The sequence below is a fragment of the Mandrillus leucophaeus genome, unplaced genomic scaffold (genome assembly GCF_000951045.1).
Source record: "Mandrillus leucophaeus isolate KB7577 unplaced genomic scaffold, Mleu.le_1.0 Scaffold4, whole genome shotgun sequence".
Taxonomy (NCBI): Eukaryota; Metazoa; Chordata; class Mammalia; order Primates; family Cercopithecidae; genus Mandrillus; species Mandrillus leucophaeus.
The window spans coordinates 11,557,187-11,570,641 of NW_012104253.1; the positions used below are offsets into that span (position 1 = coordinate 11,557,187).

Below are 13,455 nucleotides of genomic sequence, written 5' to 3' on the forward strand. Positions count from 1 at the left end.
ATGATTCAAGCGCATTGCTTTTAACATTGGATTCTCATAAGAAGCGCGCAACCTAGATCCCTCTCATGCGCAGTTCTCAATAGAGTTCTCCTCCTATGAGAATCTAATGCCGCCGCGGATCTAACAGGAGGCGGAGCTCAGGCGGTAACACTCGCCGCGCACCTCCTGCTGTGTGGATCCTAACGGACGATGGACGGCACCGTGGGACCCTCGTTCCAGCAGAGGCACCATAAATGCCTCCCTGCCCTCTGAGACTGATCTAAAAGCAATTGTTCTTCCCATCTCTCCATGTTCCAGCGGAGCCACTGAAGTCCCTGGGAAGTCCAACTGTAAGTGACCCCGAGAGACCTTAGTGCCCCCAACATCCCACCATTCCTGGGCTGCCGGGACTGGGTTCTTTGCAGAGTTGCAGTCAGGTGAGCCTGTGCCTGCTGCTGCCGCTCTCCCGAGTCATTTGCCAGGCTTCTTCCTACAGAAGTCCCCTGATGGCACCCAAGATTGTTTCCCCGCCCTGCTCAGGTGTCCTCCCCCACCCCCAGCGCCAGCGCCCTTGTGCTCCTACCCCGCCCCTCCTGCCTCCTGCCCTGGCTGCCCTCCTAGCTCCTCCTCACCCACTTAGCCCTCTCCCAGGACGTGAGCTCCTTCTTGCTCTTTCCAAGGACTGTGTGTCAGGAAGGGTGGTGGGAGACGTCTCTCTCTCTAACACCCCAGCACCTCTCCAGCCCCCACGGTCCAGTGTCCCACTCCCACCCTTGCAGCTGCCACCCCCAGTCACTCCTTTCGTATCCTGAAGGCTTTGGGTCCAACCTCACTAACGTTCTCTCTGGTGTCATCCTGGTAGCTGCCTAGACCGTCTCCAGCTACCTGTCCATGGCACAGCTCTCCCCTGTCCCCAGAACGTCTCCACCTTCGAAATCCTAACCTCACTGCCCACTCTCAGGCCGGATCGCCTCCTGTCCAGAGCCTCTCCCTGGACCTCCTCTGAAACTCTGGCCTCCTTGCTCCCCTGCCAGGATGGTCCAGCTTCCATAGGTGGCAGCCGTCTCAACATGCCCAGCTGCAACCCATCCTCCCCGTCCAACTCAACCCATAAACAGGGTGTCCATCTCCAGCTTTGGGAGACTGAAGACAGCCGTGCCCCAGTGGTACCTGTGGTCCCCAGCCTCCCGTGGCTCAGTGTGCCTGGGTCCTGCGGGTCAGCCTTAACCTGTTCTTCTCGGGGCCACTTTCCACCCCTCTTCTCTCACCTGAGCCGCCCTCCAGCGCACTCCTCCCCCCTCACCTCTTCCGTCCTCTTACCTGAGCCATCCTCCAGCTCACCCCTCCCCTCCCACCTCCCAGGGAAATGGAGGCTGCCAATGGAACTCCCTTGATTTTGAGGCCTCATTCCAACACCCTCACCTGCATCCCCCTGCCACCAGGTCTGGTGGTCCTTCTGTCCCATCCCATCCCATCTTCTAACAGCTCCAATGTCACCTGTGGTCCACTCTCAGCAATGGCTCCACCTTAAGAATGTGCGTTGGCCCAAGTGTCTCTGAACTTCAACAAGCAACTCCCTGGACTGGCCTTCTGCAGCCGCACCCTCTCCTTGTCCCCTCACAGTGGTGCCAACTGTGGCACACTCCCTGCCCTCTGCAATCTGGCCTCCACCCGCCACTTGTGGAAATTGCTCTAGCCAAGGTCACCCGCTGGTGACCTTCATCATTAAACGCAGTGGATGCTGTCGGGGCCCATGGGCCCCCCCTCATTTCCCTTCTATCCAGGAGCACTCCTGCCCCCCATCCCGTCACTCGCCTCTGGCCTGCCTGATGCCAAGGCTCTGTCCTGCCTTGGTCCCTCCCCTCCCTCTCTCCTTCTTGGGAACCAAGTGCCCAACCAGGACATTAGCTCTGGAGTGTCCTCAACCAACGTCAGGGGCTTAGCATGAAGAACACTGCTTGCTGTGTGGAGGGTGCCTGCCCTCGGACCAGCCTACCTCCTGGAGTGTAGGACCAGGGAGGGGCCCAAGCAACCACAGACAAGGCCACGTTACCCCAAATCAGCCTTACCAGGAATAAAATGGGGGTGGGGATCTGTCTTTCTTATTTCTAAGTAGGCTTAGAACTTAAAATCTCAATGGACCCAGACCCTTTTGCTCTTGACTTTGCTGCAGAGGCACCCCGACTTCTGTAACGTGGGTTCTTGGCCTCCCCAACCCCCGGGCTGCCCTTCTCAACCCGCAACCCCCGGGCTGCCCTTCTCAACCCCCAACCCCCGGGCTGCCCTTCTCAACCCCCAACCCCCGGGCTGCCCTTCTCAACCTGCACCTCAGCTTTGGCCTTCCCTTCAGCGCTGGTGTCCCTGGCATCTGCCTGGGGCCCCCTTTCCTTCTCACGTTTCCTTATCTCCCTGGGGAAGAGCCCATTCATTTCCATGGTGCCAATGAGTGTGGCTGCTGATCACTCCCAAAGCTCATCCCCAGCCTTGGCCCCTGGACCTCAGATCCATTTACACAGCACCCCTCTCAGATGCCCAGCAGGCAGCTCCAAGCCACTCAGCACCTGTCTTCTGCCCCAGCCTAGCCTGTGCCGCAACAAAACCATTTGTTGCTCCCCACGTCTTTCCTATGCAAAAACCTCCTCCTGGGGAGAAGCAGACGCCAGTGCCATGCAGCCTGTAGAACCGTGAGGCAAGATAAACCTCTCTTCTTATAAATCACTCAGTCTCTGGTATATTTATTTATTTATTTATGAGACAAGACCTTACTGTCACCCAGGATGGAGTGCAGTGCAGTGGCACAATCACAGCTCATTACAACCTCAACCTCTCAGGCCCAAGTGATCCTCCCACCTCAGCCTCACAAGTAGCTGGGACTGCAGGTGTCCGCCACTACGCCCAACTAATTTTTGTACTTCTTGTAGACACAGGGTTTCGCCATGTTGCCCAGATTGGTCTTGAACTCCTGGACTCAAGCAATTCTCCCACCTCGGCCTCCAAAAGTGCTGGGATTACAGCTCTGAGTCACTGTGCCTATCCCAGCCTCAGGTATTTCTTTATGGCAATGCAAAAGAGGATGAACGCAGTGACCCAAATGGGATGTGGCCTTACTGGCTCCCGGGAGGTCGGCCAGGTTGGCTTCCTGTACTTCCCACGTTCCCCAGATAGCAATGACCTTCAGTAGGGGCTGGACTAGGCCACTTCCTGGTCCTGTAACCATGCAGACTGATCTTTCAATTTTCTTCTGCTCCACTAATGACCTTCAAGGGAGGTGGGAGAATGGCAGTCTCCGGGGCATTGATGATTATAGAGTCGTCTCTTTTTAGCTGTGTAAGCAACTCCAGGACTGCAGAGAACACTTTACCCACTTAAGTTGAACTCACCATGGGTGATGACCACAAGTCCACATCCAAGGTAGCAGGAGTTTGGGGGAGGCCAAAGATGGGTCACTCTACTGGCTTTTTGGGTTGTTTTTATGTTTACTTAGAAATAATGGCTACTGTGTAGGGTGGACCTCACGTTTTTCTCAGGCTGTCAGCTCCAGCCCTCTCTCCCTCTGCACACAGCAGTACCTGAACACTGTGACTGGTCACACCCAGCCCATTGCTTTGTTCTGCTGTTCATCTAGACCCCAATTATTAGACCCCAGGGGGTATGGTGAAGTCGAGTGGATGAAGGAGCTCTGCTCAGGGGACCTTGGATCAGGCTGCATTTTATAGAATAGCAGAATAGTGAACTACCCAATGTCGTGAACCAGTCCCTCTGCTTTGAGGGCAGGACCCCAGGGCGGGAAGAGCTGTTAGAATATACCATTACATTTCTTTTGAAGAGACGAGGTCTCGCTCTGTTGCCCAGGCTGTAGTGCAGTGAGTGGCTATTCACAGAAGCAACCACGGCACTCTATAGCCTCCAACTCCTGGGCTCAAGCAATCCTCCTGCATCAGCCTCCCAAGTAGCTGGGACTACAGGCATGAACCTCCATGCCCGGCTCTATGCATTTTTTTTCTTTTGAGACGGAGTCTCACTCTGTTGCCCAGGCTGGAGTGCAGTGGCGCAATCTCGGCTCACTGCAAGCTCCACCTCCCGGGTTCACACCATTCTCCTGCCTCAGCCTCCCAAGTAGCGGGGACTACAGGCGCCCACCACCATGCCCGGCTAATTTTTTGTATTTTTATTAGAGAAGGGGTTTTACTGTGTTAGCCAGGATGGTCTCGATCTCCTGACCTCGTGATCTGCCTGCCTTGGCCTCCCAAAATGCTGGGATTATAGGCATGAGCCACCATGCCTGGCCTGCATTTTCTTATAACCTGCAGAGGGAGGCTGTGTAGACTTAAATATGACCAAAAACAATCTGAAAAGCAATGATTTTGTATTGGTTTTATTTAAATTTTACAGAAACCTGATTAGAGTTAAGTATGTAATTATAAGTCCAGTAACAACTTCTACAAAAATGCACATACAATGCCAGAACTCCTTAAAAGCAACTAATATCATATTTGTGTTTTGCATAAAACATGCATTAATATGTTGGCCAAAATCAGTCTCTACAAGAAGAGACAGTCCAATACAGTCGATAAGAAAACTAGTTGTGAACAACAGGTAAAAAAAGAGGTTTCCAGTTACTGTGAAAGAAGGAATAGTACCTTTCATAAAACAAGCCCTTCAGCGTTGGGTTAACTGATTGGTACTATTGTGCTGCACGTAATGTAACACATCACCTCCAAGACTTGGTCCTGATCGGTCATAGGAAGTAAGGGACTTTCTGGTAGTTACATCAGATATTTGAGAAGATTAAAAGCTTTCTGGACATGATGGTATACTAGTAGTGGAACCTTGCAAAAAGGGTTCGAAACATTCTCAGACTTGGAAGAGCTCCCAAGCTTGATAAACAGCCTCAAAGACACCCTGAGCCTTTGAACGGAGCCCTCTGCACAAGGCCAGCTCAGGGCTCGCCAGCATGTCCTACAGCCACAAGAGCTTCCAGCTCCACTTACCACCCTTCGTGAGGATCTGTAATTAAGAGACTGAGTGCTGAAGAACATGGTTGTGCCATTTCTTTGAGGCTTTGACTTTTTATAAGGCCTAGTTCATCTCGTCCAGGGATTGGGCACTCAAATGAATACACGGATGCTGGACACATAAGGAGTATTAATATACATGATGGCCCCACAGCCTGAAATGCTTTTATTAACATACATCAAGATGTGTCTCCGACTGTCAGGAAAGACCTTGTTCTTCCAGAGGGAGAGAAGCTGAGGGCTCTCTATGTATCACAAGGCCTTTACTCCACAGACTGAGGGGCGTTAAAGAGGTCTCGTATCAACTGAAAGGACTTCCCCTCAAATGTGGGGCTCTGTACAACCTTCCACGAGGATCTTCAAAAACAAGATCTCATGTCGCTAGGGAAGCGGCGGCGGACGTTAACATTACATACACAAAACTCTGCATTCGTGCAGCCTCGGGCCTTATTTGGAATCTCTTCCACAGTCTGTCTCTTCCAAAACAGGGCTCCCTGCCCTGCTTACTACAAGTAAGCTAACTCAGGAGCTGTTTTCTGTAGCACAGATTCGAGGGGGAAAATAATAATTTATTGGGGTTCTAATAACATTTTCATAACAGAATATCAAAATAGGTCCATTTTTGATATATGCTTATGAATATCCCTGATAATATCAAGAAATCCAGAGGACTTCGTAAACCACCAAGATTTCACAGGGGTGAGACCCGGTCTGTTTTCTAGGCAGCAGAAAAGGGACTAGTATACCGGCAAATGTTCTCCAGGAAGCCCTGTGAGCGCTACAGTACTGAAATTCTAATTCTAGTGCCAGTAGAATTGTCAACAAAAATTTCACTTGAACTGTATTAGTAAAATTCATAACAAAGGTTTGCTTCCTCAGCCCTATCACCTGCTAATCTCTCTGCTGTGACAGACATCCAGACCAGAAAACCATCAGTCCCGGCTACTCTGGAGGTTGGGCCTAGAGAAAACAAGCCCCAAGATCCTTTCTAAGCTATGACCAAACCTCAGAAAACAGGGATGTGAAAGAAGGAGCAGAGCAGGCTTGAGGAAGCTTTGACCCAAGGCACCACGATCATAGGGGCGAGGGGACCTGCAGAGGTTCTAGGTGGCGGGAAGAGAGCCTTCCGTGACGCCTGCGGAGGAGGTTCTGGGAGGCAACAGCTCTGTGGCAAAACACACACATCTGGGAGTGAAATAACAGATCATTAAACAAGACACCAATCTGCTTTCTCAAAACCAAATCAAACTTTCAAAAACTACGCAAATAACCCTGGGTGCACTGGAGTGGGAGTACACTGGAGAAGTCTGTGGAATGAGCTGCACTAGCTGAGTCACAGAGGATGCTGGCTGTGACGTCAGCATCCACACTGTGGCTACTGCAGCTAAAGAGAATGAAGGGAGCGCGAGGCCTCTCCAAACAGAGGAGGACGGAAAGGGGGCCGAATGTGAACCACACCTCTTTTATTCCAAGAATGGGACGTGCATTTTCATTGGCCTGAATGAGAAGCTTCATACTCCACTCTAGCTGCAGTAATACTGCATCCCGTCCACTCTTCTTCTCTTTTTTGACTGAAACTCTTCAAAGAACTGCTGAATGTCCTCTCTCTTAACCACCTGTTGATGAAAAGCAAAGATTATGAAAGAGAACTAAGTAACAGAATCGCAATTATGAGGCCATAGCATTCACAAACAAGTCAAATGATACCGCTAAGAATTACGTTCATGTGCAGTTAATGATACCATCTCCATTTTCTGTTTTTTTTTTGAGATGGAGTCTTGCTCTGTCACCCAGGCTGGAGTGCAGTGGCATGATCTCGGCTCATGCAACCTCCACCTCCTGGGTTCAAACCATTCTGTTGCCTCAGCCTCCCCAGTAGCTGGGATTACAGGCACGCACCACCATGCCCAGCTAGTTTTTGTATTTTTAGTAAAGACAAGGTTTCACCATGTTGTCCAGCCTGGTCTCGAACTCCTGACCTTATGACCCACCCACTTCAGCCTCCCAAAGTGCTGGGATTACAGGCTTGAGCCACCACGCCCGGCCACCATCTCCATTTTCTAGGAGGGATGCTCAGGCACACAGGGCTGACCTGCTCAGAGCCACACAGCTGGGCACAACAGCAGAATGGTTCCAAGCTGGGTGACCCCTACTGCAGTTTCCCTTTACAAAATGAGACAACAGCAGCACCTATCTAGCAGGGTCAACTGAAGGCTGGATGAGCGACAACGCCCACAAAACACTGCCTGGCACGTGGCAAGTTCTCAAGATGAGCTGAAATTGGCAGAGCCAGCACACAAACCGAGAACCCCAAAGTCCTCCTCAGACCACTGCCCACACCCTCTTACCACAGCTGTGTTTCTGAATGTCCTCCAGCTCTGCAAAAGCACCCACAAAAAACAAAATGTACTATACTGGGAGATTGTGCTTTCTTTACCAGCAAGAGGTGTTAAGAAAAAGGAACTAAAAAGCTTTTCCCTCTGGCCAGGCACAGTGGCTCATGCCTGTAATCCCAGCATTTTGGGAGGCTGAGGCGGGTGGAACATGAGGTCAGGAGATCAAGACCATCCTGGCTAACACGGTGAAACCCCATCTCTACTAAAAAAATACAAAAAACTAGCCGGGCGCGGTGGCGGGCGCCTGTAGTCCCAGCTACTCGGGAGGCTGAGGCAGGAGAATGGCATGAACCCAGGAGGCGGAGCTGGCAGTGAGCCCAGATCATGCCACTGCACTCCACCCTGGGCGACAGAGCAAGACTCTGTCTCAAAAAAAAAACTTTTCCCTCTTTGTCATCAATGAAAAAAACAAACTTAAGAGTCCAAAATTAAAGATGTTTGCTATATACATAGAAAAATAATTGGGAAAAAACTCATACTATAGAAGCAGCACTTTGAATAAATCCACCTTATGCAATAAAAATGGAAATTTATCTATTTTATTGGAAAAAGGATTTAGTGTCCCATACAAAGGTGTTTATGATATTAGCAAAATAAAATATTACAAATAACAAAATAAGACAAAGAGAAAATACAAATAAAAAAGCAAACTGGTCTAGGTGCAGTGGTTCATGCCTGTAATCCCAGCACTTTGGGAGGGCGAGGTGAGCGGATTGCTGGGGCCAGGAGTTCAAGAACCAGCCTGGACAACGTGGCGAAACCCTGTCTCTACTGAAAACACAAAAATTAGCCAGGCATGGTGATGGAGGCCTGTAATCCCTGCTACTCAGGAGGCTGAGGCAGGAGAATTGCTTGTACCCGGGAGGCGGAGGCCGCAGTGAGCCGAGATCGTGCCACTACACTCCAGCCTGGGCGACAGAGTGAGACTCCATCTCAAAATAAACAAAACAAAACAAAACAAAACAAAAAGCCAACTGGACAACCTGGCAGTCCCTGCCCACCCCAACAGCGAGTCTGCGCCAATGGATCCATCGAAAGCTGTCTAATGCCATCACAGAAACAGGTTTGTTTATTTATTTTTTGAGACAGGGTCTCCCTCTGCAACCCAGACTGGAGTGGAGTGGCGCAATCACAGTTCACTGCAGCCTCGACCTCGCTGACTCAAGCAAACCTCCCACCTCAGCCTCCCAAGGAGCTGGGACTATAGGGTGCACGCCACACCTGGCTAATTGTTTGTTGTTGTTGTTGTTTGTTTATTTGTTTTTGAGATGGAGTCTCGCTCTGTTGCCCAGGCTGGCGTGCAGGAGTACAGTGGCACAATCTCGGCTCACTGCAAGCTCTGCCTCCCGGGTTCATGCCACTCTCCTGCCTCAGCCTCCCGAGTAGATGGGACTACAGGTGCCCGCCACCACACCTGGCTAATTTTTTTTTGTATTTTTAGTAAAGACGGGGTTACACCATGTTAGCCAGGATGGTCTCGATCTCCTGACCTCATGATCCGCCCACCTCAGCCTCCCAAAGTGCTGGGATTATAGGCGTGAGCCACCGCGGCCAGTCCACGCCTGGTTAATTTTTAAATTTTGTGTAGATACGAGGTCTCACTATATTACCCACACTGGTCTCAAACTTCTGAGCTCAAGTGATCCTCCCACCACTCCCTCCCAGAATGCTGGGATTACAGGTATGAGCCATGACACTCAGCATGTTTGTTTTTTAATAAGGTAACACATGCTTATTGTTCAGAAAGAAGGACAGTGAGACAAGAAGAGTGAAGGAAAGAGAAAGAAAAAGAGAGCATGTGAATGCATTTCAGCAAAATGGGAAAGAGATAAAGAGAAAATAAGAAAGGGGTATAAGGTGAAAACTTCCCTCTCATTCCCTAGTAAGTGCTGCTAACATACTCAAAATATCAATGCTAACTTGGAATAATTTTCTCAGACCAGTAGCTGATACACCAGTTTCACAAGCACCAACAGTAATACTGCTGCTCAACCAGTGAGGAATCTGAACCCCTAACAGAATGCAGAGACTGAACACAGCCTGAAGTGACTGCAGCTCAAAATTCTAATGTACTTGGCTAAATGGTATGGGAATTTACACTTAACAAAATGCTAATAAATAGGATACTTGCAAGGTGCAAAACGAAAGATCTGTCCCTACCTTGGATTACAAACGTTAACCACAGAAAGCCCATAAGTGAAAGGAAATAATATCTCTAGCAAGGATACTGTAGGAGGAGACCTAGCAACACACAAATGAGACTGTGCAGCTTTTGGTTTCTGGATATCCTCAAACGGCCACAGCTAACGTGCAGAGGAGAAATGCTAGTGAATAAATACTTGGGTTCAATAAAAAATCAGTTTTTAAATTTATTTCAGAAAATCTGTAGTTGCTAAGTTTATTAATTATTATTGCTTTTTAGAGACGGGGTCTCGCACTGTCACCCAGGCTGGAGTACAGAGGTATGATTATAGCTCATTGGAGCCTCAAATTCCTGGGCTCAAGCAATCCTCCGATCTCAGCCTCCCAAGTAGCTGGGACCACAGGCACACATCACCATGCCTGGCTAAATTTTTTTTTTTTTTTGTAGAGGCGGGGTCTCATCATCTTGCCCAGGCTAGTCTTGAACTCCTGGGCTCAAGCAATCCTCCCACCTTAGCCTCCCAAGTGCTGGGATTACAGGCATGAGACACTGCACCCAGTCTAAGTGGTTTTTTTTGTTTTTTTGTTTTTTGTTTTTTTTTATTTTGTTAGATGCAAACATTAAATAAAAGGCAGTCTATCATCTAAAACAGCTAGAACTTATTAACATTATCCCTATGGACAAATACAACCAAAGCAGATAAGCTTTATGGCAACCTGAGGTTTTTTTCTTTTTCTGTGAAGATCTGCTTAGTAATGTCATGGAACAAACAACAAAAATACCACATTTTTATGACCTTTTAAATTATCTGGTCAGATAAAACATTCTCTCCTAAAGAGTGGCTCTGGTGATAACAAGGACCCGGATGTTTAAGATACCTGTGAAGACTTTGAGTAAAAGTCTCCAATGTGCATGAAAAAAAGAGAACATGCCTACCTTTTTCTTTTATGTAATTTTAAGTATATGTGTGTGATAAAATAAAGAAAAGAGGGCATGCCTGCACACTATTTGAAACACCTCGAATGTCCACACACACAGAGGTTACCACACTGAGGCAGAATGCCCCATTACACCCATGAACATTCTTAGTTCTAGCACCAAAGAAGCTTGAGTCTGTATTAACCAGAGGATAGTCTCTGCAACAGAAACAAGAATAACTACATTAAGTTTTAAGAACTGTAGGGAAAGACGGGTGCAGTGGCTCACGCCTGTAATCCCAGCACTTTGGGAGGCCGAGGTGGGTGGATCACGAGGTCAGGAAATCGAGACCATCCTGGTTAAAAACCCCATCTCTACTAAAAATACAAAAAACTAGCCAGGCGTGGTGGCGGTCGCCTGTAGTCCCAGCTACTTGGGAGGCTGAGGTAGGAGAATGGCGTGAACCTGGGAGGCGGAGGTTGCAGTGAGCCGAGATCACGCCACTGCCCTCCACCCTAGGTGACAGAGCAAGACTCCGTCTCAAAAAGAAAAAAGAAAAAAAGAACTGTAAGGAAGTAGGAACTATTCCCAGTGATAGTGAAGAACAGTCTCTAAAACCTGAGAAAACCATTTAGGAGAAGGCTCTTTTAACTTTACAATTCATTTTGCAGAAAGGCAGCCGGCAGCACTGTGACCCTGTCCAGAAACTCAGGCAGTTAAATGTTCTTCCCACATTTATGACAAAGAAAGGAACGACCTAGCCTTTGGTGGGTGGTGGCCAGCATGGAGAGGACACCATGAAGGCCTCGGACACACTACCAGTACAAGGTGGTGGGTCGCTGCCTGCCCACCCCCAAATGCCACACACCGCCCCACTACCGCATGCGAATCTTTGCGCCTAATCATGTCGTCGCCAAGTCCCGCTCTGGTACTTCGTATCTCAGTTAAAGAAGATGAAGAAGTCTTCAGGGGAGATTGTCTACTGTGGGCAGGTGTTTGAGAAGTCCCCACTGCGGGTCAAGAACTTCGGCATCTGGCTGTGCTGTAACTCCCGGGGCGGCACCCACAACATGTACCAGGAATACCAGGACCTGACCACTGCGGGCGCTGTTACCCAGTGCTACCGAGACATGGGCGCCCGGCCCACTCCATCCAGATCATGAAGGTGGAGGAGATCACAGCCAGCAAGTGCTGCCGGCCGTCAAGCAGTTCCACGACTCCAAGATCAAGTTTCCGCTGCCCCACCCGGTCCTGCACCAGACCCGTCAGTACAAGCCACGCTTCACCACCAAGAGGCCCAACACCTTCTTCTAGGTACAGGGCCTTCGCCCGGGTGTGCCACAAATAAACTCAGGAATGCCCCCCACCCCCCACAAAAAAGAAAAGAAAAAAAGGAAAAAACGACCTAAAGTAGGTAGACAGAGATGGTATCTTCTAAGAAAGCAGGGCTCAAGACAGCCTCCCGAGTAGCTGGAACTACAGGTACAAGCCACCATGCCCAGTTCTTTTTTCTTTTTTTTGAGATGGAGTCTTGCTCTGACACCCAGGCTGGAGTGCAGTATCACAATCTTGGCTTACTGCAACCTCCACCTCCCAGGTTCAAGCGATTCTCCTGCCTCTCAGCCTCTGGAGTAGCCGGGATTACAGGCACCCGCCCTCATACCCAGCTAATTTGTGTATTTTTGTAGAGACTAGGTTTCACCATGTTGGCCAGGCTGCTGTTGAACTCCTGACCTCAGGTGATCTGCCCACCTCAGCCTCCTGAAGTGCTGGGATTAAGGAGTGAGCCACCACACCTGGCCACCATGCCCAGTTTCTATTCTAAACTATGGAACTTAGAATTCCAGAAAATGGGTCTGGTGTTAATTTTTCCTGCCCATTTTCCCCTCCCCCTCCCAAAGATCCATGCTTCAAGGTCAGGACCAGCAGAATCGGTGCTGCGGATTCCTTCCAATGATCTTCTGCCAAGCTACAAGTACTCTCTGAGAGGCCGCAGGACTGCGTCCTCTCATCATGCCTCCCGGCCCAGCTGGGGTTGGTGAGGACTCCCAGTGTAACTCTGGTGTTTTACTACCTCTTACTCATTTCCCTTAGCCTGCCAATTTGCTCAAAATAGTCCCTGAATTCAACTCTCAAGTACCCAATTAAGTCACAGTCATTTTTTCTTTTTTTTTGAGATGGGGTCTTGCTCTGTCACCCAGGCTGGAGTGCAGTGGCACGATCTCGGCTCACTACAACCTCCGCCTCATGGGTTCAAGCGAGTCTCCTGCCTCAGCCTCCCGAGTACCTGGTACTACAGTTGCCTGTCAGCACGCCTGGCTAATTTTTGTATTTTTAGTAGAGATGGGGGTTCACCATATTGACCAGACTGGTCTTGAACTCCTGACCTTGTGATCCACCTACCTCAGCCTCCCAAAGTGCTTGGGATTACGGGTGTGAGCTGCCGCGCCCCACCAGTCACAGTCATTTTTAATCATCAAAGGAAATAAACACTTCATTCAAAACTTACAGGGCTATGATTAGAATTCTTTAACTCAACATACCGTGCCTTCATCAGCAAATCTCTTGAGATAGTCTTTAAGTTCAGTCTTCAAATCATTGTATTCTAAATCAAAACCACAAAAGTATTTACATTTAGATAAACCATTTGCTTTCAAAAACAAAATATTCTTTGCCATTGACACCTGACTGTTAATAATGTAGTTTAAATAAAAATTTTCTTAAGTGAAAGCTGCATAGAAACTCATTCCCAAATTATCTGCACTTCCTCTATGTTGATATCTGAGACTCTTTTTCATTAAAAAATAAAAAGCGGCCAGGCGCGGTGGCTCATGCCTGTAATCCCAGAACTTTGGGAGGCCGAGGCGGGTGGATCACGAGGTCAGGAGATCGAGACCATCCTGGCTAACACGGTGAAACCTCGTCTCTAATAAAAATACAAAAAATTAGCCAAACGCAGTGGTGGGTGCCTGTAGTCCCAGCTACTCAAGAGGCTGAAGCAGAA

General features: G+C 49.1%; 1 protein-coding gene and 1 pseudogene across 3 annotated transcripts in view; one reads left to right on the plus strand and one right to left on the minus strand.

Moving 5' to 3' along the window:
• Positions 1–4,340: 4,340 nt before the first annotated feature.
• UBR7 (ubiquitin protein ligase E3 component n-recognin 7 (putative)) overlaps positions 4,341–13,455 on the minus strand; it is a 24,800-nt gene continuing 15,685 nt past the window's right edge. For all 3 annotated transcript variants that reach the window (XM_011991744.1, XM_011991742.1, XM_011991743.1), the window contains 2 exons: positions 12,995–13,056; positions 4,341–6,610 (listed from right to left, as the gene is read on the minus strand). In XM_011991744.1, the coding sequence (XP_011847134.1) occupies positions 6,518–6,610; positions 12,995–13,056 (155 nt within the window). In that variant the 3' untranslated portion in view covers positions 4,341–6,517. The remainder of the gene's footprint in view (positions 6,611–12,994; positions 13,057–13,455) is intronic.
• Positions 11,232–11,814, plus strand: LOC105547943 (annotated as a pseudogene).